At 40.3% G+C, this 24,850-nt stretch overlaps 1 protein-coding gene across 1 annotated transcript in view; it reads right to left on the reverse strand.

The window, feature by feature from the left end:
* Positions 1–24,228: 24,228 nt before the first annotated feature.
* The window catches only part of TFAP2D (transcription factor AP-2 delta), a 48,181-nt gene continuing 47,559 nt past the window's right edge, over positions 24,229–24,850 (reverse strand). Inside the window, exon 8 of the mRNA XM_067294857.1 lies at positions 24,229–24,546. Within this exon, the coding sequence (XP_067150958.1) occupies positions 24,327–24,546 (220 nt within the window). The 3' untranslated portion in view covers positions 24,229–24,326. The remainder of the gene's footprint in view (positions 24,547–24,850) is intronic.

Genomic DNA, 24,850 nt, shown 5'->3' on the forward strand with positions numbered 1-24,850 from the left:
ACGTATATCTACAGACATATATGTGGTTACATATATACATATATACACATATATAGACTTAGACTTATATGCAGGCATATAAAGACATATATATATGCACAGTTGCACACCCACACACATACATACACAGACACATGTACACACATATATCTCCAAACATACAACTTTTCCTATAAACACACATATATAAATTGATACATATATGCATGTAAAATGTGTATATCTTCATGCATATGTAGGCACATATATACTATACTTTACATATGCATGTATATATATAAACCTGATCAATTTATATAGCAGTTTATATAAATGCACATGTGTGCATATTTTTATATATCTACACACATACACGTGGATATATGGTGATCATACATACATATTATATAGTACATATATCTACTGTTTTGAAGATAGGTAGATAGATAGATAGAAGAAATTAATGGATATGTTTTCAATCCTCTTTATATTAAAATAAAGAATAGATTGACTCTGTACTAAGCGATTCATCATTTACAGTGAGATATCATGTTTTCCCCCCCACGCAATATGCTTTTATTTGCATGTCCAGAAATTATCGTCTCACACGCAGTAAAACACCCAAACAACGTCTCATCAAGAACATTAAAGAGAATCTAAAAGGAGTAAATCTAAAATTAATGATTTTCATATGAAAGCTTTATACTTCGGACTTGGAGTGCATATTTTATAACTTGGGAGCACTTTCTCTGCAAAAAGAAAAAAAATAAAGACTGTAGCAAACCCTCCTCCGCACATATTTGAAGAGTGATTAGCTACTTTCTTAAAATGATTAAAAATATAGTTGGATTCGTGCGTTTCCCGCTTAACCCTTGGTTTGGAAGGGGAGAGGAGGAGTTGGACCATTTTTTAACCTTTATTTCTCTTTTTCCCCCCCCAGGCAAACCTTCGTTTGCATTGTCCCTTTTTAACACGTTGCACCGCAAAGAGGCGACCTATTCTGCAGGCGAGCAGAGCCCATCTCTGCCTCTGAAAGGAAACAACTGAGCTTTGCAGTGGGCTGGTGCACCAGGAGGGGGGGAAAAAAAAGAAAAAAAAAAGAGAGAGAGAGAGAGAGACAGACACAGAGAGACAGAGAGAAAGAAGGTGTTTCTAAATTCAGGGTCCTATCTCTGGAAATTTCAAGCTCTGTCTGTAAGGTTCCTACAAATCTTTGTTATTCTGCATGGGATCCTATGGGAAAGTGCATGGTGTCCTTTGTACTTTCAAAGGTCCTACAGGTAAAGACGCTTTTATATACGTATTATATATATATATATATATATATAATCTCTAAAATGAGGAAAACTTCATAAGAAGACCCTTCTGGCGTTGTTTGGTTGGCTGGTGGGAAGGGTGGGCTTTTCTTTTTTTGTTTGCTTTGCCCCTAATTAAAGCGCAGAGCGTAAATTCACCCCTCTTTCTCGCAGCCTCTGTAGACGCCCCCCCTTCCCCCCGTTTCAAAGCGCATATCTCTTCTAAAAAACTCAACCCGCAAAAGGGAAGAGACAAATAATAGCTAGTTATTACAAGAGGAGCCGGGCAACGGTTTTGCTGGAGTTATTAAAGCAGATACGAGTTGATTTTTTTTCCCCCTCTCTCAGCGGAGCCTTCTCTTTGCAGCCACCGCTGCACAGAGGAGGAGGAGAAAAGAGCACATCTTTGAGTGGGTTGGGCAGACCTTTGCAGGCGAAGCAATAGTGTAAAAAAAAAAAAAATGCTGAAAAGGAAAACGGATGTGTGCTGTTTGCATGTGGATGTGCGGAGATAGCCGTGCGGACACGCCACGCACGCTGCCCTGCGCCTGCAGATCCGAATGGCCCTGTTCGAAAAACGCCAGGCTCAAAAAGGGCCACTTTGCCCTCACTTTTTGTTCAAGTCTTTGAGTCGTGTTCTGCGAGGCTGGCACAGGGCAGAGCGAATGTGCTTCCCGACTGCTACTGCTTTACCATTTCGTGGCACCCTGACTTAAATGTGCTCTCCGCGTTGGGGGCAGGGGGGAGGAGGGGAGAAAGAAAGAAGCTAAAATAGATCTGCCGACCACCGGTTCCCTGCTCACAAAACGGCAGAGGCTGCAAATTCTTATTTTCAAGTCCCGTAATCGTTAGATTCAGTCGCACTTGCAAAACATGAGATACATGTCTCAAATGAGCTTTTTAAAAATTAAATTGAGCAAAGGTTCTCCTCCTTTTTATTTTATTTTTTATTTTATTTCCCCCCCTCTGCAGCTTAAATATTTAAGTCTGTCTACTTTATCAATAACAAACGGGAGTTGTTGCATCCGTTTATCTGAAATACTCAATAAACTGAGTTCAAAATGCGAGACACGTCTTCAAAACTGACCCTAAGAAGTTGCATACCTTCAAACTGAAAGGGAAAAAAAAAAAAAAAAGACGTTTCTCGGCAGTTTTGGGGAATGCGTTGACAATCTCTGGCAACGCACGCCCCGGATCTTTGCAGGGGTGAGCTGAGCAGAGCCATTGCAACTCAGCCTTGCAGTTGCAATTTCATAGGAATTTTTTTTTTAAAGGAGACTTTTCTCTCTAGCACTGCTTGTCCATCAGGATGCCCCCCGCCTGTGCGGCCGCGGGGTCCCGCGAAGTCGCCCCGCTGCCGCCGGGCGCCGAGGGGCAGCGGCCGCGCACCGGCCTTGAGCGGGGCAGCGGCGCCCTCTGATGGGGCTTCGCTAAATGCAGCAGCTGCCGCCGAAAGCTGCTCAGTCCCCCGGATTTCTGCGCATTTCCAGCCGCCGACTGGGGGTCACAAGCAGCTAAGCGTTTTCCATTTCTAGAAATGACGCTAATTTCGACGCTTGATTTGTATAGGCGCAGAGAGCTGCAGCTTCTCATTAGGCTGCTCAGTGTTTGCAGCTCGGTGCTGTGATTGAGCAGGAATATATCTTTTAGCCGCCACTTTTAAATGCAATGTAGAGCTTGAATTAAATATTCAAATAATCTCACTTAGCTGTCTGCCAACAGCTTATCCCCCTGGCACAGGAGGGAAAGGAGCTTCCACACCATGACGGTCACTTTGGTGAAAAGTCAGGAAAAAAAATCGACTTTAACTCAACAAGTATGCTGCTCTCATTTCATATGATATTTCTGCCTTTTTTTTTTAATAGCCATTTACCTCGTAAAGATCATATTTCATTAATGGACTTTCAGTCATTCTCTGCCTTTTAAAGCAAGCATGGGTCTTTATCATAAAGTATATCCTTTCCCGGATCCTACGCCTTAGCAAGTATGCGTTATTGGCTGGAGTTTAAACTAAATCAGTTTAGCTCAGCGCCCTCTGCTGCTCGCTGGCGGCTTTCATGCAAAGGCAGGTTTATGATATTTCCGAGTGAAAAATTCAGTCCTTTCAGACGTGTTTGGCACCTTTTCTTGCAAACTAACACTTTTCTCCCGTGCCTTTTATTTTCCATATGTTCCCATGTGTATTTCAGAATTCAGTCTTAAAAGCAAACAAACAAGCAAAACCTCAAGTTCTTCGCAATTTACAACACTGGAGAAAAAAAAAAATTACTATAATAATGCAGAGATCTAAGAATGTAGCTAAAATTCATTGCCAGCTTTTTCATGGGCTACAAAAATCATTTAGCTGCTGTGCACTCTAGCCCTCTTCATTGTGAATAACCCCAAGACTCATCTCTTCAAAAAGGAGAGAAAGAGAGAGAAAGAGAGAAAGCAAGCAAGGAACGAAAAAAGGGGGGGGGGAAGGAAAGAAGGAAGGAAGGAAGCAAGGAAGGGAAAGAAAGAAGGAAAGAAAGAAAGAAAGAAAGAAGGAAAGAAAGAAAGAAAGAAAGAAAGAAAGAAAGAAAACCACACAAATCAAAACAAGAACAGAAAAAACAACTCCTAACTTTTCATCTTATTTGCTGGTAAATCCAGTTTCTCTGTTGCATCTGCAGACATAACTGGAGATTTTCTTTCTTCCCCCCCCCCCCCCCCCAAACCATCAGCACCCATTTTCCAGCTGGGGCATCTCTACACTCTCTTGCTGCTGTCTGCTCACTTAGATGCCAGAAACAGCTTGTAGCAAGCCAGAAAAGAGCAGCAACATGTTCTGAAGCCTCTTAGACAGATTCAAGCATTTGCTAAGTTTAACAGCCCTGCGGGAAGATGCTGGGAGTGTCCCATCGGTGGCGACCTCCCTGGGACCTCTGTCTCAGACCATCCCCAAACCATGAGATCAGGGCAAAGGGGTCACACCTCGGCACTGAGATCCACCTCATGCTGCCCCCTTCCCTCCCCATACCGTTGTCTGCAGCCAGGAAAGACATGGCCAGGATGGTAGCCTGGTCTGAAATGTCTTCTCCAAGAAGGGCTCTGAAGCATCCTAAGAGCCGTGCTCTGGAAAGGGCTGGTGTGACCATTTCAATCTTCAGCACTAGGCACTTTTGAAAAGGAGGCCCAGAAATATCTTTTCAAAGGCTAGCAGGGACTTCTCTGTGATTCCTGCCCTTTTACCTGAGAGGAAGAGAAGCAAAACTCCTCCACCAGACAGACTCAGTAGTGACCTATCAACTAAAGAGTCACTAACCAGGAACCCACCACCTGGTTAGTTGTCTCTGTCCCACTCCCATTTTACAGGCATGAGTATAACAACACGTTTGGCAAACTCAGGGAACGCTTTGGACCCCTTTTTGGTAGTACAACCTTAGTCCTGTTACTAAATCATTCCTAGTATGTCTGAAGACATGGAGACATTGTAGGGGAGGACATTTCTGCTGCCTTTGCCTCGGGGTTTTCTCTCTGCCTTCCTGCTCTGCATCTGGGTCTTTTAGGATTGTGAAGAGTTGCAAAGAGTAATAGCAAAGAGTTTAGGACGTTTTGAAACTAGGGAAATCCCAGTCCTCACCACTAGGAGACGCTGAAGATACCCTTGGTAAATACTTCCAGCTGAGAGAGAAAGAGGAAACTTTTATTTACTTTTGGAAGCAATTGTAAAATTGTCAAATACCTGGAAAATTAGAGAGAGGAAGCGTCTTAAAAGGAGTGAGAAGTGGATAAGAAAAAAGTTTTTAAAACAAGATAACATCTCAGCAATTTGGTGGGGGTTTTTTTGTTTTTTGTTTTTTTTTTTAGGATGGGAGTGTTTTCAGATATGAAATAGCAGATAGAAACAAATAAAACAGCAGGATACAAAATGTCAAAGCTTTCTTTTTTTTCTGAGCTAGTAATATCAAATATCCATTCATAGCCAGTAAGCACACACTGACACAGACTAACGGACAGTCAGTGACGTTAAGGAAAACCCTATTTTGTTTTAAGAAATAGAGCTAAAATTTTGGATTTGTCCAATCACAATTAAAAAATGAGTTTGAGTTGACACGTCACTCACCTCATCTACCTGTGGTACCTACCTGCCCTCCAGTCTTTAATACAGCCTGTGAAGTAGAGTCCTTTATAAATGGGAAATAAGCTATACAGAACCAAAGTCTAGATTCACAACGGCCTTCAGAGATCTCAGTGCCCCTAAATTCAACTTTTAGCTCTTCTATGCTATATTACCACTTTCTCCCCCTCAACTACCTTCTGACTTTCAGGCACTTATATAGCCCTAGGGCCAACATTTCATACATGGAACATATTCAGACACCAGGAAGCAAGCTGCTGCCTAAGTTCTGGAGGAGGTGTCCCCTACATTACTCTGCTCCAGTAGGGATTATTTTGTCCATACTAGAAGAAAAACAACAACAACAACAACAACAACAACAACAACAACAACAACAACTCTTCCTCTGCAATTACATTAGGATTACAATTGCAAATGGCATATTTATATTAAAATTAATAACATATTCTGTTGCTAGATTGAATATTGCATGTAAGGCTGTGAGGATGAAGTTAATCTAATTTAGACAATTAATTTTTGCCTAAATTTTAAGGCTATATCCATACTTAATGGCTCAGCCATCATAGTGCTGACGTGGGAGGTGAAGACTTGTTTCTTCCTTTACCTGCCTTGGAGCAGGAATCCCGACCTTGTTCTCCCTCGCCAAGTCTTGCACAGTCGGTGGACTGTTCGGAAAAGGGAACCCCACCAAATGATGTCTGCATTACTAGACTTAGGAGTATTCTGGTACCCAAGTTGAATTATGTGCTCTACTCCTGTATTGATGTTATATTCCTCTCTACAACTTGTTCTTTTTTTTTTTTAATCCCCCCCCCCCCCAATAGTCCTGGATGCATCATGCCAACAGGGACCTGGACCTCAAGGCAGTGTGATGGGATATCTCACCAAACCTCTGGATTCAGCCTTGATGTCCCCTCTTGCAAGCTATTCTCCATACTCCAAATTCTTTGGAGCAGAAATGACAATCAGACCTTCCAGATGAAGAGTTAAGAGTTTTTCATGCCTTTCTTCTCATACCACTACCATCTCCTCTTTATTTTGATCTGATTCAGGCACTCAGCTCAAGAAAAGATTAGTGAACATCAAATAAGTGCTTATTTCCCTACAACACAGAGCAAAAAACCTTGCTCATTGCTTCAGTGCCCCTTCCTATGAGCTTGGATTGCTCTTTGTTGCTGGCTTCTGTGTCTCCAAGTCTTAAGACCCACAACTGTCTTCATTCTTCGGATAGGGAATCTGAATGATAACTTGAGGGATTTCTGTGGCTAACAGGAAAAGTAGGAGTTAGATGTTGAAATATTAAACCAAAGAGTTTAGTCTCCCGTGGTCTACTACTGAATGACATATCCCTTGTAACACAAGAGTCTGGAGAGTCCCAAGAGCTGCTCTCTCAACTGCAGGGTTACCCTGCATGTCCTCTCCATCTCTCCTCTTCATCTTAGAAGCCAAACAAAACAAACAGAAAAGTTGCTAAACTTGTTGCCTTAAAAATTCTAAACTAACATTCATTTAGTTTCCTCAGTTTGGGGATTTGCACTGAAATTAGGAACCAGCTTGTTCTTCTGAATAAAGCATAGAATTTTTATTTCTTTATTGTTCCGCTTCCCCCTGCAATAAACCAAAACCAAAACCAAAACCAAATCTGCAAAGTAATGAGGCAGCATAATCAAGGAAGAACAAACTGCAGCCATTAAAGGAAGCTTTGTGTTTTACTGAATGTTTGATATGACAGAAGGTTAGGCAATTCAACTTTTATTTGTTTGATTTTTAGGGGAGTTTAGGTTCTTGATGTCAGGTGCCTTTCCTTTCCTTTTTCTTCCTTTTCTTTCCTTTGCTTCCCTTTGCTTTCCTGCGCATCTGGGCACTTTGGCTGCCTCAATGTTAACAAATTGAACGATGCCAAGGAATTTTGGTCAGCTTTCTGGTTATTTAATTATCCAATTGCTTATTTGTTAACAGGATTCCCGGTATGATTTTGGCCCAGGGCAGCTCTTCCAGACACCTCCCAAGTATGGTTTAGGAGTAAGCAAGAACAGAGACCATTCCCAGTCAGCAGTTTGGATATGGCCACCTTGTTTCAGAGGCTGAGCTTAGTAATATAGAAGCCAGCTATTTTGTGCCAGTTGGACTCATGGTATAGTATATATATAGTCTTAAAATTAAGGCACAAGCTAATTGTCTAAATTAGGTCAATAGCATCCTTACTGCCTTCCATGCAATATTCATTCTAGTGCTAGAATATGATATTAATGTTAATATAAAGCTGCCATTTGCAGTTGTAATCCTAATGTAATTGTATATCATCACTTTCATTATTATGAGTTAACAAAAACAATAAAAATCAGTGTTTCCTAACTAAAAGGCATAGGAATGAGCAACTGTAAATGAATCATTCTAACAGCACTGAAATTAAACATTTTGTTCTCCAGTATCAAAAAGAGGGGATTGAAAATGAAAATTGTAACCTTTTTCCCCTCCAATTTTGAAATTTCCATCTTTTAATGATTTGATTGGGCTACCTGAAAAGAACCTAATTTGTAAAAGCTTATAAGCTTTCAGCCTACCCTTTGATAATCAGATTTGTTTATGAATCTTCAGAAAACCTGGCATTACTAAAAATATGATCACAGTGTTCCTAAAAAGAAAAGGCTCACAGAATCACTACTCAGTTTTGCACACCTCGGTCTCTGAGACCCCATTCACTGCTGAAGTTCAACATAATCATTTTTTCCACGGTTAGATACTAAAAAGTTTCAGCTCAAATTTATGCCAGGAGGCTTAGACCAGGTTTTATCACGGGTTGAAATCACATGACTAGTTTCACAGTTCCCTGAATGACTAATCTCATTTTGGTCTAGTTTTTATTTTTTCGGTAGCTCTGATCCCTACGGTTGTTCCTAAGCGTATGAAGAGTCTGTTTGACTTCAGCAAAAAAAAACAAAACAGGCTATCTCCCTCAAAATACATGGAATATAAAAGAGGAGACCTAAACCAGTTTAGTGGAGAGGGCACTCTGGAATCTGGGAATCCAGTGCTGTCTCCCATCTCTGCCAATATTCCTCCAGCTCCTGTGTACCTGACCTTCATTTGGAACTGCTTCTTTATTGACAGCTCAGTTCTGGCATGGCTTGATCCCTTTTAATCATCTGTCCTCATAACACAACTAATTAAAAGGAACCTGACCACATCCTAGAGGTGTGAACATCAGGAAGACACTTGGCTGAGAAGAAAATAGAAGTGATCCATCTTGCAGCAGCAAGAACAGCATTCAGCAAAGTTCCCCATTGTGTCAAAATCCCTTATGCCATGTAGGACTGTTGCACAAATGAAGGATGAAGCCTGTTTGGTCAGCTTCTTTCATTCCCTCTGGGTTTCTATTTGCACGTTCTCTGAAAATGGAATTAATGGAAAGTGGAGCAGCCAATCTATCTCTTGAAACTCCTGAAAATAGCGATGGATAGGCCAGGAAGGCCTGAATATTGTGAATATTCATAGCTTCATCAAAATGAAAGCTAGAGTTGATCAGTTGATCTGAACTCCTGCAGAACAGGCACAAAAAACCCTCCATGGCTTAACTGTTGAATGAGCTGCAGTGTATCTTATTTTAATTTTGTTGGGTTAACAGTCATACAGTCTGTTCTTCACTTTTTAAAAATGAAGATTTAAAATCTATCCTTACCTTAATGATTTGTTCTTAATTGCTGTCTCTGGTGAAAATACAAACCTGTTTTCTGCTCTAATAGTGTTTCAGTCAAACGTGAATCTTGTAAAATCTTCTGTTAGGGTGTATCAAGTTCAAGCTCACATTTACTGGATTGTCCCCCATGACCAACTATTCCCTTTCAGAGCCACTGCATTTCAAATCACAGTCCACCAACTCATAAGGAAGGGCTGAATCTTTTCTTCTTAGATATGCAAATTCATTTTCATTTTATTGCAATAAATTCTTTAATAGCAGCCAGCCTACCAAAGAATCCGGAGCATGGTACGCGTGTCCTCCTCATCAGTTTTCCCACAAGCTTTCAGTCACCTACAAACAATATCATCAATAACGCTAAATATTCTCATTGATGAGAATGCAAGCTAATGACAGAGCAGAAACTGAAACCTGAAGCTCTACAAGGAGTTTGCATGCTCAGTCGTTACTTTCTCTTCATCATCCATTTTCAGGTTCAAATAGGTGGCTTTAGATCCATTTAACGCATTTAGTATTTTGTCTAACAGTTATAATTGCAATCAACATCCCTGTGCTGCAAGTTAAATGTGCTCTAGAAGTCAATCAAATTTGTAATCTCATTAAAAGGAAGAAAAACAAGTTCATTTGACAGCATCTGTTTTCTGTAAACCCTTATTGATTAGTATTAATTACATTATCCTTCTTTATTTTTTTATTAATTGAGTCCTCAGTTAGATATTACATTAGTGACACAGAACTGATGCCAGACTGAAGTATATAATTATGTAGATTTTTCTGTTCATCTTTTAAAAGTTTTGGCAACAAATTAGCTTCTGTGCTTCACCAAGTTATGAAAAATAAATATTTATGTTCCAGCTGTCTGACCATTTATTTGAAAACTCCTCAAATTGTCATATTCTAAGATATTAAGCAACCATAGAGGAAGTTATTTCTTTGTTTTTATTTATAGAGCTTCTGTTATCTTCTTCTGAGGCATTAGTAATAGCCACTGTGAGAGACAGGTTCCTGAACCAGATGGTCTGTTTTGATACTGTTCTTACATGGGTAATTTCTATTATACTCTTCATCCACATACTTGTGCGCATACAGCAAGACACAGACATACTTTTAAATGAAAATCTCACATAAAAATAGGATATTTTTTCTTATTCTTGAGGTTTTGTGATCCTGGAAGTCAAATGAAAACAGTAGCTTCCTATGCTTTCATATAGATCACTGAAAACAAGATGGTGCATAGTTGTAAGAAAAAAAAAAAATCACTTGAAAGACTCTGCGAAATGTTTCCATCCCCTGTGCCACCGCACTCCCCCCAAATAAGTACAAAATCAGAACTTCTACTCACACTAATATACATATTCTTTGAAGAAAAGAAATTGAAATACAGAAAAAAAGAAAAAAACAACCTTACAAGAACTTTGCAGATAGTATGCATCACATCTGAAGCGTGTAAGTGATACAAACTGGAATTTGTAGATCAGCAATAACATATCCACTCATGGGAAACACGATATTCCCAGGAGCAGAGTGACTGCTGCTCAGCCGTGTGGTGCACGTGCAGTGCTGTTGTAGCAGCAGGGCAGATTGCAAGTGGGAGAGGAGATGTTCGTGAAGAGTTGCTTGGGTTTATGGGCACTGGAGAGAGCTGTTTGTTGTTGTTGACGTTTTTGAGAGGGGGATCATGAAGGTAGAGTAAACAGTTTGAGCACTGTCCTGCAATCTCCACCAAGTGCCCATGTTGCTGGAACCATCCCTGGAGAAGTTATGGCTTGGGCCAACTAGCAGTCTCCTGAACATGGGGTTAACACAAATCAGAGACCTTTCCTATTTTGCAGTCTGTATTTCGGCCCCTTCTTCTGAGGGGAAGAAATCATGCTACACCACTCAGCCTCAGGGCGGAGAATAGTCCCTGGCACACTTGATTTACCTTTATCAGTGAAGTCATTGGCTCTCTGTTTAACCATTTTCCTACTGCTGCTACTGATATAATTCTAAAACAGTCATGACACATTCCTGTGCAAAAAGAAAATTGTTCCACAAGACAAGTCGTTTCAAAGTGCAGGTAAAAAATGCATCCAGCTATACTCTCCCTTAACAGGTTGTAGAAGGTCTGTAGGAAGTTGTCCATATTCCAGCTGCTCTTTTAGAAAGCTCTTTAAGCTTTGTCCTGGAGGCTGCCAGTGCCTGGTCCATTCATGATTCCTGTTTAGTCTTCAGTTTCCGGTGTACTTGCTCTGCAAATTTCACCTTTTTGAGGAGTACAAGAAAAGGCCCCATAGAAAAAGCGACAAAAAATTCCTAATAAACTGAATTGTCTGGAATTAATCCTGGCCCTACTGAAGTCCATGGGGATTTTGATATTGACTCAGGTAAAGGCAGAATAGGGTTATTAAGAAGGCCCCAAGGCACTGAGTACTAGAAATCAAGGATGTAGTGTGATATTGGAAAATAAAAGGAATTATTTCCCTTTCAGGGTATTCTGTAACTAGGTGAAAGCAAGAAACTAGGAGGTTCAATTTGAAACAGCGTTTACAGAAGATAAAAGAAAGTACATTGTTCTACGTTGCAAGTAATAGACCTACTTTCCATAATTATCTTTGAATATTATTCAGTGAATCAGATTTCTGTTTTTCATCCCAGAATTATTAAAATATAAATAAAAACTAAACAAAATCTTTAGGATTGCAGGATATAATCATAGCATCTGCAGTCTTCTTGCTTTGTTGTTGTTACTATTATTATTATTATTATTATTACTATTTAGATCAGTTTGTTAAATAGATCAAGCTGCTGGACCATCATCGTGATTTTCATAATAATATATTTAATTCATCTGTAAGGTGGGATTCATTCACCTTGATCTTAGGAACCTTGAGAAGCTGCAGTGGATATGCCTTTCGGATGAACATTCTGGCACCTGGTTATGCCCACCTCACTGAGGTTACCTCAGATCCTGGCCAGAACCCCTGAAGTATGGGGCTGACAAATATGATATAGGACCTACAGGAGATGCACATCATAATTCTAGAACACTTATTCAAATGCTATAAAATAACAAGATATGTTCAGCTTTCTTCAGAAGCTAATGAGTCATTGGCTTCTTCTGGCTTTGGTTTCGTATCATTCCCTCTTACAATATGCGCTTGCTGATAACTGGAGTGACACAGTTGTCTGATCTAAACTACATTCACTGCCCCAAATGCCTTTGAAACTGGAGAATTCATTTATTTGTTGCCTGAAATAGCTGAAAGGACATCTAGATCATCTGGTCTTGCTGCCTATGTGTCTTGCAGAAAGGCATCCAATGTTGATATGAAGACGCCAAATGATGGGGAGTCCATCATTTCCTTGATAACTTGGTGAAAAACATGTTTTGGGCACAGACTAGGGACCATTCGCTGTTCGGTTTGTGGCTGCCTGTTTGAATGTGGCTACCATATTTTGGAATCTTTGAAAGCTTAGTTGTACAGGTATGGCCAGATTATGACTGTTGACCTCAGGACCAGAGAACAGTCCAGCACTGTTTAGCAGTATTAAGAAAACAAACAAACAAACAAACAAAACCCATCAAGTAAATAATGAATCAGAACGTCAGCTGGGATTGCCTGGTCTCCAGCTGATATAGTTTTGCTATGGACTTGCTGGTTGCCCTGAGTAGATTCTTGCAACTGTAGACAAAAGCTATTTTTCCAAGGTGAGCAGATTTTTTTTCCCCCCAAGACAACAACCTTGACTCTAGCTAATCAGGTTAATAACAGTCAAGGATCCAGAGCAGAGGCTGTAATCCCAGCCAATTAACTCCAATTCAAAACACCTTCCAGTCTGATGGATGAATTGAAGCTTTAATACTGGAGAACCTGGGTAGACTGCAGATAGGATAACTGCAGCTTTCTCCTGAAGGGCATCAAATTAATTCTGATCTAAACTGATAGTGATTAAAAGTTTCTATCATTTCGTTTTAACCAAAGGTGGGATTACTGTTTTTCTTCCTCCACCTAAAAGTTAAGTATTTAGTCAAGCCAGGCTTCCTCTACGGTCAATTGATAAACCCTCAACAACTAGTCTAAATAGATAACTGATTTCTAAATGTCAAAACTTAGAGACCGGTGCTATCTGAGGAGATCAGTGTAAGGCAGATTAAGAACAGTTAGAAATCATCACAGTAATGCTGTGGCAACAACGAAGAGTAGGCAAAGGACTGAATCAGTCCTCTCTCTCTCTGCAGTCTGTTCCAAAATGACGAGATTGAACCCACAGAACTATCTTCTGTTACAATAATATACTTTGCCCATTAAACAGGCATTGGACAATTTTTCCATACTCAGAATGTTTAGTGCCAACCACAGGCATTACCCTCTTCTAAGACAGTTTTCAGAAATACTTTCATTATGTAACATCTCTACTTTCAGTCTTAAATGACGGGAGTAAAGGGAGAAAAATTTCATCCTAATCCCTTTCCATCTGAATCAAAATTGTTATTTTGCTTTTTAAACTGTTTTTCTGTTACCTCTTTCCCTAGTATATTGTGCAACACTTTTCTGGTCAATAATGGATCTTTCATTTGCTTTTATTTCATTTTTCTTTTCACATCACAGACAATTTTTAAGGAAAAGTTTTCCCAAATATTTCCCAAATCCAAATTTCACAATGAGGAGATCATATCCTGACATACTTCTGACAGTTTATTCACAGAAAATCCACTTCCACTAATATGCTCTCTGCTGACCATTCCTAATTTCCTGTGCAGTTTTATTACTGGCTTCACACAGTATATTAATTGGCAAAAGCTCAATGCTTTGATAACTCTTTAATTTCATTGGCCATAATGACATAGCCCAAGGTGGTTCATTAATATTTGTATTGAATGTATATTAACAAAAACATATGGAAACTAGATGGCTTTGAGTGGGAATGGTAATGGGCCTCATCTTCTTGGCATTTCATATCGAGTCGAAGACTTTAGCAGCAGAAGGCATGAATTTCGCAAGGTGAGGAATCTGCTTGTGTATGTGCCACCAGGACATTGGCTTGCATTGGCACTGCACCTAGATATAAGCAAAACTGATGCAAGACAGCCATTCTTTTCAGTGTTTCACAGATTTATGGACAAGAGTATCTAAGGCAGCTGAGTAAGGCTGGATAATATGATGTAAGTCCTGTCTGGAAAAGCAAAGAGAGGCTAGGCGGGATAGTTTTCTTGAAAGCTACTATATTCTGTGTGTGTGGGCAACAGAATTGGGCCCAAAATGTTCACAGAATCCCCAAATCACTAAGCTTGGAAGGGACTCTGGAGACTATCTAGTCCATCCTCCCCACTCAGTGCAGGGTCACCTAGAGCAGGTTGCCCAGGACCATGTCCAGTCGGTTTTTCAATAGCTCCAAGGATGGAGACTCTGTGTTCTCTCTGGGAACCAGCTACAGTTTTTGACCACCCTAACACTGAAAAAGTTTTTTCTTATGAAACTTCATGTATTTCAGCTTCTGCCCATCGTCTCTTGTCTTTTCAATGAGCACTGCTGAGAAGAGTCTGCCTCCATCTTCTTTACCACCTCCCATCAGGTATTTATACATATGAATAACATCCCCCTGAGCCTTCTCTTCTCCAGGCTAAATAATCCCAGCTCTCCCAGCCTCTCCTCATATGACATATGCTCCATTGCTTTAATCATTCTCATAGCCCTTCGATGGACTTGCTCCAGTATGTTTATGTCTTTCTTGTACTGGGGATCCCAGAACTGGACGTGACACTCCAGATGTGGTCTCACTGGTGCTGAGCAGAGGGGAAAGCACCTCCCTCAGCCTGCTGGCAATGCTCTTTCTAATGCAGCGCAAGATGCTGTTGGCCTTTTTTTGCCACAAAGGCTCATGATCAACTTGTCCACAAGGACCCCCAGGTCCTTCTCTGCAAAGCTGCCTGTGCTGGTGCATGGAGTTATTCCTCCCCAGGGGCAGGACTTTGCATTTCTCTTTGCTGAACTTCATAAGATTTCCATCTGCCCATTTCTCCAGCCTATCAAGGTCATTCTGAACAGCAGCACAACCATCTGGTATATGGACCACTCCTCTCAGTTTTGTATCAGCTGCAAGCTTTCTGAGAGTGCATTTGGTCCCATTATCCAGGTCACTAATGAATATGTTGAACAGTGTTGGACTCAGTACTGATGCTGGGGTTCACCACTAGTGACTGGCCTTCAACTGGACTTTGTGCCACTGATCACAGTCCTTTGAGTCCTGGCAGTTCATCCAGTTTTTAATCCGTCTCACTGTCTGTTTATCTAGCCTGTACTTTATTATGCCTATGAGGATGTTATGGGAGAGAGTGGCAAAAGCCTTTGCTAAAGTCAATATAAATAACATGCACTGCTCTTCCTTCATCCACTGAGCTAGTCATCTCATCATAGAAGGCTGTCAGGTTGATTAAACATGATCACCTCTTCATAAATCCATGCTGACTATTTCCAATCACCTTCTTGTCCTTCATGTTTTTGGAAATGGTTTCCAGAATGATTTTCTTTATCACCTTTCCAGGGATTTAGGTAAGGCTGAGTGGCCTGTAGTTGCCTGGATCCTCCTTCTTGCCCTTCTTGAAGATAGGAGTGGATCCTGAATTCCACTATCCCATGGTCAACCCATCCATTCACATCCCCAGTCAGTTCTTCCTAGGTCTAGCACAGAGAGCCTTCTCATCAGCTCATCAAACACATGTGTCAGGAAGTTATCACCAATGCACTCCAGAAACCTTCTGGATTGTTAGTGCCCTGCTGTGTTGACCTTCTAGCAGATATTGGGGTGTTTAATGTCTTCCATGAGGACCAGGGCCTGCAAATGTGAGGCTTCTTCCAATTGTCTGAATAAGCCATCTGTCATCCACTTCTTCCTGATCAGGTGGTCTATAGCAGACACTTGCCACAACATCGCCCGCATTGGCCTTCCCTTTAATCCTGACCCATAAGCTCTCAGCCAGCCCATCGTCCACTCCCAGGCAGAGCTCCATGCATTACTGCTGCTCTCTCACATAACAGGCAGCTGCCCCTCCTCACCTTCCTGGCCTGTTCTTCTTAAAGAGCTTGTATCCATCCATCACAGAACTCTGGTTGTGTGAGGTATCTCCTCATGCCTCTGTTGCCTCAGTGAGATCATAGACCTGGAACTGCAGGCAGACCTCCAGTTCCTCCTGTTTATTCTCCATGCTGTATGTGTTAGTGTTCAGGCACTTCAGAGAGGCACCCAGTTGTGCCAGTTTTCCAGGAAAAGTACAAGAGCTTTTCCACAATGCTGTCCTCTTGGTTTCTGAGAAAGGAGACCATATCTCTCCCTTGATTTCAGGAGCTAAGATGTCTAGCTTAAACTTTACACCTGACTTTAAGACGTGTAGGAGGTGTTTCAGTCATGTAAATACAGGTAATTGATGCTGATGGAGATGCCCTGGAATACCTGAGACATCCATGAGGGTCTGACAGCTGTGGCACAGGACTTGTAGGAAGCCTGTGCTTCTCTGGAGTGGCAGATGGACTCCTGGCAGAGTACTCCTGGGCTGCTGTAATGGCACCAGGTACCTATGTGTGGGCAACTTAATAGAGCTAGTATTATATGTGTAGGAATCAATGTTTGCTGAAAGATGGGTGTCTAATACCATTTCAGATGCCCTTGGGTATCTAAGATGTATACAAGAGACTGACAAATATGGTGCAGGAGCTGTGAGAGGCCTACGTCCTTCCGGAGAATTCTCCAGTTGCCTGGAGAACCAGTGGGAAGCCAGGCAAGATATCCAAGGCTGCCTAAAATGTCATGAGATGCTTATATGCAGGTAACAGAAACATGCCTTCATTGTGTCTATTGGCATAAAATGACAACAAACCTGATTTTCTCTGTGCGGGTCTGCTTAGTGTGATAAATCCTGGACAATCAGAACTCTAACCCATGCTGAAATGTAATCCTAATGACGTTTTCTCCAAAAGTAGGGTTTTTTTGAGTTGCTTCAGAAGTTGCATTGATATATCACTAACTCAAATATCTTTCCATTAAAAAGTAAAATAAAATAAACCTTTGTCCAGAGCAACAATTTCCATTAAGGCTTCAAGTTCCCACTGATTTCTTGGTCATGTCATTTCAACAGGAAGGTGAGTCTAAATAGCAGTTAAGAGGCTCCGCATTTTGTTAGATTTGGCTTCTGGAGCCTACTTAGAAACTAAACTGAATTTTTCAGCAAAACATAAGTGAAAGAAAAACCTTTCTAGCATAAGTGAGAATTTTGTCATTGAACACAGGGGCAAATATTACCATATATACTTGGTCGATTCTGATAAATCTGGGAGTTCAAGATACTCAGCATTTTACAGATTTGGTCCCTTGTTTTGCTTGGTCTCTCACTTTGAATGAAAATTTACATAAACTTTCTATATGCAGTTTTTTATATAAAATCTGACAGAGGTGATTTTTTTTCTATTACTTTTGCTTTTCATCTTATTTGTATGGTAGATTGTATGTTGCATGTTGTTTGTGGTTTCTACAAATTAGAGGCTACTTGTGCATATTGACATGTATTTTGGCAGTGCACTTCTGTGAATCTCAGTGGGTTAGTCTTCTTTCTGTTTGGAGTGAATACAAAAATTTACACACTGAAGTGCAGAGAAATAGCAGAGCCAACCTCTCATGTAATTGTAGTTAAAATATTGATGATTTTTTTCCATGGTTGTATTTCTTCTGACTTTGGACAAGAGCACATACAAGACTGATCAGAGGAATTCACTGTGGCGCCAGGGAAATTACATTTCCCAGAAGATTAGAGGGATAATATTAATTACTGAGAGTTCATTTGTTAGGGAACTGAGATGGAGATTGGATAAATCAGGTTCAAAAATATAGAACTACCTTCCAAACTGCTTCCTTTTTCACCTGAAATCCTTGTGAAGCTTCTGCCATTGCAGCTTTGCGCTTGGTGTGTCATTGTTTTTAATTACTCATAAAGTCATTTCTGCAAGCACTAAAACAACACAGGAAGAAGTGTTGCCATTGGATTCCCAAGCACTTTTGAAACAAGATGTCTAGGAAATTCCTTTTTAAAAAAAACTTTTTGAAAAATTTTAAGCAAAATTTTTCAGATCCGTTTGCTTTGGAAGGTTTCAATAAACATAAAGTAGAGTTGCTTCATACCAAAGCTGCAAGGTGGTGATTTACATCTAGAGACAGTTTTCTTGACTCTCACTGTTTCTGCCTGGGAAAAGTCAAACTTCGAGTCAGTAAACTGGGTCCTGAATCCAAAGGGAGAGCACTGGTAGTTAACCCAAACCCTGAGCTGACGTAGGATTTGGAATTGAGCTGCTGTAAACTTATGTCGAGAAGATTAAAAGAATAGTTTGAATTTGTGGAGATGTGGATTTAATTGCCAGCATTGTCATAGTCTTCCTTTGCAATCATGGGCAAGGCACCTCTGCTGTCACTTATAGCAATTTACTTTGGACATCTAAACATCAAGTATCCAATGTAAGGTAGTTTTCTAGACTCCATCCAGCATCAATGGAGAGCGACTTGGGCTCTTATCAGTTTTCTGCTATGGTCAATTGAGAGAGACTAATCTAATGTAAGGCGTACTATCTAGCTTGGGGTCATGTTTTAGGACATTGCCTTGCATGCATATTTTTCTCTTGGTACACCAAGAAAGAAATTGCTTTATCAGATTTTAGAAAAAATACCTATTTAGAATAGATGCAGTTAGGTGGGATAAACCCCACCCTTAATCTCTGTATAAGCTGAGTTCCTGGCCAGGTTTGGCTGTCCTTATTTATCCAGAGATGTAAATTATTTTCAGGCACCAGGCAAACCAGGGGTTAAATCAACATAGATTTTATTGCCGTGAAATGTTCAATCAAATGTGGTCATTATCTTCATAGACTCATGTAAAACAGGTAGCTTGTATAGGAAATAGAAATATAAAAGATTATGTTTTTCACCACTGAATTATAAATTAAGTTAAATTAAGTGGAAAGAAAAAACAAAACAAAACTCCAAACCAATAAATAGGACATTGTTTGTTGGTGACCAAGTGCACACTCACATTTAAATACAATCACAACAGCTGCTGTACAGAACAGAATTCATTGTACAAAATAAAGAAAAGAAAAGAATAGCAATAAAAAATATCAGACCTCTCCAAATGACCTTCATCTGGCAAAGGAAAATAGCATTATCTTCTTCTCTCCCCCATTCCCCACACAGCTATACTTGAAGTCTTGTAGAACCTGTAATGAGGTCAGAGGCAGAGGATATTTTTATAATTACAGTTCCTGTATAATTATGTTCATTGATTTTCCTTGTGTTGCAGGCTAGTGTCTTCTATTAATGCTGTTTCTTCTTGCCCTTAAAAATATGTAATTAGAGCAGCAGAGCTATCTCTCCAAAGGGTAAAAGAAAGTCAGATGACCTTGGAATTCACCAGCAGCCCTTTTGGATACCCAAGATATCTAAGACCAAAAATTGTTTATTGTTGTTAAGAAAAAGAAAAGCCATTAGAGAACATGGCTCTTAGGACACTAAGGCAGCCCCTCTCGAAAGAGCCTTGCTGCAAAGTGCTGAGCCACAGCTGTGCCAGTGATTCATGTTCAAAGGAGGAAATGAGCTGGGGAAGTATTTACACAGAGGTCCAGGATTTGGAAGGACTATACATTGTGCTTGCTTTGTAGCAGATATTTTTTGCTTTTAGCAAAAGTTAAAGAGAAGCTTCAAAGAATGGATTCCTTGTTGGTTTGGAGAGCTAAAGTCTTCTCCCAATGGATGCTGGAGTTTATCTTTAAAAAAGTAGAGTCCAAATTCATCCCTTGTGCCAGTTCTCCAAGGCAACAGACTGATACCTGGAAGGAATTAGGGTTTCGGATGGCAGCAAACTGCTCTGTATTGCAGCAAGAAGGACAAAACTCTTGACAGTCTTCAGTTGAAGGTGGCAGGATCATCACTGCTTGTCTGTGGTTCACTCCCCTTTACCAGCCATATGAATACTGTTCCAATTCTCTTGTCATCTGCATAAAACTCTCCCTTTGCTACATTTCTCTACTTTTAAATGGTACTAATGGAAGTTAGTGTGAAAAGAGGTCCAAAACTTAGGGCTGAGACTGGAAATGAGAATCTCACCCCTAGCTCTGCCAGAGGCTCACCTTCAAAACTTAGTCAATGTAGCTGGTGTTTGTGCTCACCTTACTCTCTGTGAATAACACCTTGCTCTATAAACAAATGCATGTGGTTAGTCAGTGAGTCTACTTGATGAGTGGGTTACTAATAAGTCCAAGTAGCAATAGCTGGTCTTTGTGATTCAAATGTATTACGGCTTTTGGTCCTAATATATAGCACTAAAATACAGTATATAAGGTAAGTTCTGGGACCTTCTTACTGTATTTTGAGATCTGTGGTGGGAAAGCTGGAATACTGCTGAACTTTATAAAGTTGGGCAATGGGCTGAAGTATAACAGGATCCAAATACTCAGCCAGCACTTGAACTGTGTATCCGTTTTTGAAGTTTACAACCCTTAATGACTCACTGCTTTGGGGATGGAGGTTTGGACACTTTTCTGTATTCCCTAGATTTTTTGACCTGAATGGAATAAACAATTTCATGATCTCTCAAAAGGAGGACTTTTTTCAGACCAGATTTATTTGAAAGTCAAAAAGGTACAAATATACTTGAATTTGCCACCCAGTAACTTCAAACCATGCCCTTCCTTCAGGCTGATCTAATTCATGAATGTGTTCTGAGATGGTAACATTTCCACAGAGACAAGGACTAAAAACAGAAGAAAGCAATGGGAATGTGCTTGTATATGTGGAAAATGGATAAGAACTTAGGCTGAAATTTTCAGAGGAACATCAGTGAATTCATTGCTTAAAACCCCACTGAAAGTTCCAATTTCAAAAACCGAAGACATTTTGACACCAAGGTGCTCTTACAGGTAGTTCAACAGAAAAGGTTGTAATAATTATTTTTCCTCTCAACAAAATTAATGAAATACCTACAGATAAAAAAATCACAGAGAGCATGTGAATGTCAACAAACCTTGCAGATACCTTTTTAAAAGAATTTTACTTTCAAAAGGTGTGAAGATATTAAAGAAAAAAAACAGGGGAAAGACCAGGATGCAAATGTAGATAGCTTCTTAATGTTAAGAATCTCAGGGAGTTCAATCAGCCTGAATAAATTCTGTACAGAAACATTCTTAAAAATCTGTAGAGGTCAATGGGACAAAAGCTGGAAGTTAAGGGGGTTCAGCAGTGCTCAGCTTCATTAATATTAATAGATCAAAGGGTAGTCCAGATTAAAAATAATTTGTTACCTGAAGAGCAGAGACTGACAGTAACTGTGCAACAACAGAAGATGTAAGTCTTTAAATAAATTATTGTAATGACTTTGGAATGTATCCTGAATAGCTGAATATTCCAAATAATGCTGTATACATGTTATTTCCAATATTAGTTATTTGAATAAGATAATAATAAAATAATTCTGCTTTCTCAACAGTTTTACAGAATAAGCTACATAGCGACTCATTCCCCCTATCTCCAGGAGTTTGATATTTTAGTGACAAAAATTGAAAAGGAATTTTTAAATTTTTTTCTTTTCTTTTTTCCCCCCATCAAAATCTACTTTAAATTTCTTCATGTTTTGAAATAGAAGATCACAATTAAACGGCTTTACAATACATTTTCATACGGCAAGTCTGTTTATCTGACACAGTCAAACACTTAAAAATTTTCCCCTCTCCTTTTCTCCCCCTCAGTTTGGGCAATAGAAATAGAAGTATGAGTTTCTTTTTCACTCTCAATCGGTGGTGAGCTGCTTTCACACTCAGGTATCTCATGTTCTAGAGTAATTCTGCAATGCTTCTGTTGCAGGCATCACTGGGGAACATTCATTTGATTTTAGCACTTTTCCACAGGTGCCGAAGTGAAAAATTCATTCAGTAAAGGTTAAGTTCTGTTAGGCACTTAGCTGATCTTAGTGAGTCAGGGAGGTGGAGTCCCATGAACACACATCTACTTCCTTCACTGCGTACAGAGGGAGCCTAGACTGATTGCATTAAAGTAGGTGTCTCAGTTATATACCTACCATAGGTAGGACGAATCTGGGCTAAACCACAGGGTTCCACTTGATTTGCAGATTTCCTTACACAAGCAGATAGGGGCTCAGTTAACTCCTAATATATTTCCTAATTGATGGCAACATCCCTACTGATGTCAAGAGGAACAGCATCATGCCATAATTGCTCTGACCCTGTTAATTCAGTTTGGCTCCTTACAGCATAGCTGCAAATGCCCTTGGATAGTCTTCACATCCCCCAGGTCTGTGAGTCTATAGCTGATCATCCAAGATGTAATGCATCTTAACTAGCTCTAGAAATATACAGTGTAGTCACCTGTGTATGAGCACTTTTATCCTGTTTGCTTTATATCTAGTTGAGAAAAACACGCAATTCCAGGGCATGATTCATCATTACTTTGGGATGAGATTCATCTTCACCCTGCAAGTGCCTTTTCCTCTCCACTGGTTATAGGGAGAGAAAGATGACTACTCCATGCGCAATGGAAAATGCCACCATTAAATTCCAGCTATTACCTGTGGAGAGACAGGCACTTCCACATGATTCCTGCTACTTGCCTTGGACACCTGGTGTGGGGTTCAGTTGGCTACCCACAGGTATCTGTCTAGTGCTGTCTTCTGGAATACTCCAGTTCCTGCTCCAGGAGGGTCCTCATCTCCTGTAGGTTTCATGTCATACCTGTCAAAACCCTGTGGCTGTCTTAGATGCCCTAAAGCATCTCAAATGGTGCTAAACACTCACATGTGGGCAACTATATGTTGTCTTACTGTAGCATGAGATGAATTGTCCTTTGGAAGAAAAGTTCTGGCTCTGTTGATTTTAAAGGGAGTTTAGATGGCCGGCATAACCCCACCCTATCATTTCTAACTTTCTCAGTAAAGTTTTATCAGCAAAACAAGAAAAGGAATGGAATAAAAGTCTTGTTAAAGGATGAGTTAGAACGTGGCTGGAAAAAGCCTCTGGGCTCAGAGAGGCTTGATTTCAAAGTATGCCTCAAATGTTTTCTTTGTGAAGATGTGTGGTAGGTAGTAAAGTAATATTTCAGAAGTACAAGAGCTAGGTTATTAACCCTTTAGCTGTTGTGGACCAAGCCAATCTGTCTTGGTTGTCATTTTGGTTTATTTTATTTTATTTTTTTTTCTGTAAGTGAGTGGATTCTGGTGAACCTCTGCACCTCAGTTGGATTTCTAAAGACAATAAAGCTGCAGAAACTAGTTGTTGAAGAAAAGAAAGTATCATAAAATCAAGGCAACACAAAAGGCGACTCCAATTGCCTGCATTCATCCGGTTAAATAGAGACCCAGATACGGCAGACTGCAGTGCTGTGGGACCAGGGGCTGAGAAGAGAGAGGACAGAAGCCCGTGCTGTCATTTAATCTGAAGTTCACAAAGGGATCAGGGCTCTTACTGAAACTATCAATGTTTTTTTCACTTTAGTCTGTGACGCTCTTCTCGCAAGAGACACCATGGCTGCTTCTTGAATGGTCAGGACAGTTTCCTAACAGGTTCTGGCCTCATTCCAGTGCAGCTTTATTGTACATTCCTATGTCGGGGTATACAGCCCCCAACACTGAACAGTTCATTCGTCCCACGACCCAAGGATTCCTCTCTTGCCAGGTTTCCATAGTGTGTCCCAATGGTGAGTGGATCAGGCATTTCTGATGGATCAGAGGAAGCCCTTCTTTCAATCTAGCCAGCGTGCGAGCAAAGCCATTATGCTGGAACCGTGTGCCCCACAACGGATGTGCTGGCCCTAACTATGCTGCCGGAGAAGAAAGTGCTTCAAGTTAGCCTGTGACAAATTTCATGTGCCACCTCAGCCAAGTCCAGAAGTGCTTATAAAAAACAGTGTTAGTGTATCATTCAGAACAATCAAATACTACGTGCACGAAAAAGTAGTTTAGAGCAACATAAATTTTAAAAAAGTGACAATTTCATCACACATTTACTGTACACTGCTGTTCTTAGGGTTGAATACTTTCCTCTCTCACGCTCTCTTTCTCTCTTTTAATCTTTCTCTTTTTCTTTTCTTTTTTTTCTTTTTTTCTTTTTTTTTCTTTTTTCCCCCTTTTTTTGGATTTGCTCCACTGGAGATAAATCACCCTCAATGATATATATATTTAAAAAAAATATCAGCAGCAAGACTCTCTTGAAATAGATTCTGTTTGATGTAGCTAGTCTGTCTTTTCTGTTTTGCCCTCTTTCACAGCAGCCTCTGAAGTTTTCCGCAGGGGGGCTTTCTCCGAGTTGGCGTGTCCTTGGCCGGATTCCGCCGCTCCTCCGTTTTTGTGCGATGTGTGCTTTTCCAAGTAGTTCAGCATTTCACTGAGAACAGTTTGGAAAGTGCTTAGGGCAGCACATATTGCAGGAGTTCCAAAACCATGAGTGATCAAACTATAAATGGGGGAGAGACAGAGAGAAAAAGAAAGAAATGCACACGCACACATAAATATATAAGCACTCACATACATTGAAGAGTTTACAGTACACTGACTTTGCTACAGTGAAATTCAAGATTTGCTCCCTAAACTATTTATTACCTGTGGGAGAAATAGAAAAGAGAAGAGCAGTAGAGCAGACTACATACAGCTTCAAAGGTTGTTTTTGGTAGGAACATCAGCTCTGAAACACCATGAGACAGATCCTCAGCTGATGTATATTGACACAGCATCGTTGACTTCAGAGAGGTCAGGAGAGG

This window comes from Apteryx mantelli, chromosome 3 (genome assembly GCF_036417845.1).
Source record: "Apteryx mantelli isolate bAptMan1 chromosome 3, bAptMan1.hap1, whole genome shotgun sequence".
In the NCBI taxonomy this organism is placed as follows: Eukaryota; Metazoa; Chordata; class Aves; order Apterygiformes; family Apterygidae; genus Apteryx; species Apteryx mantelli.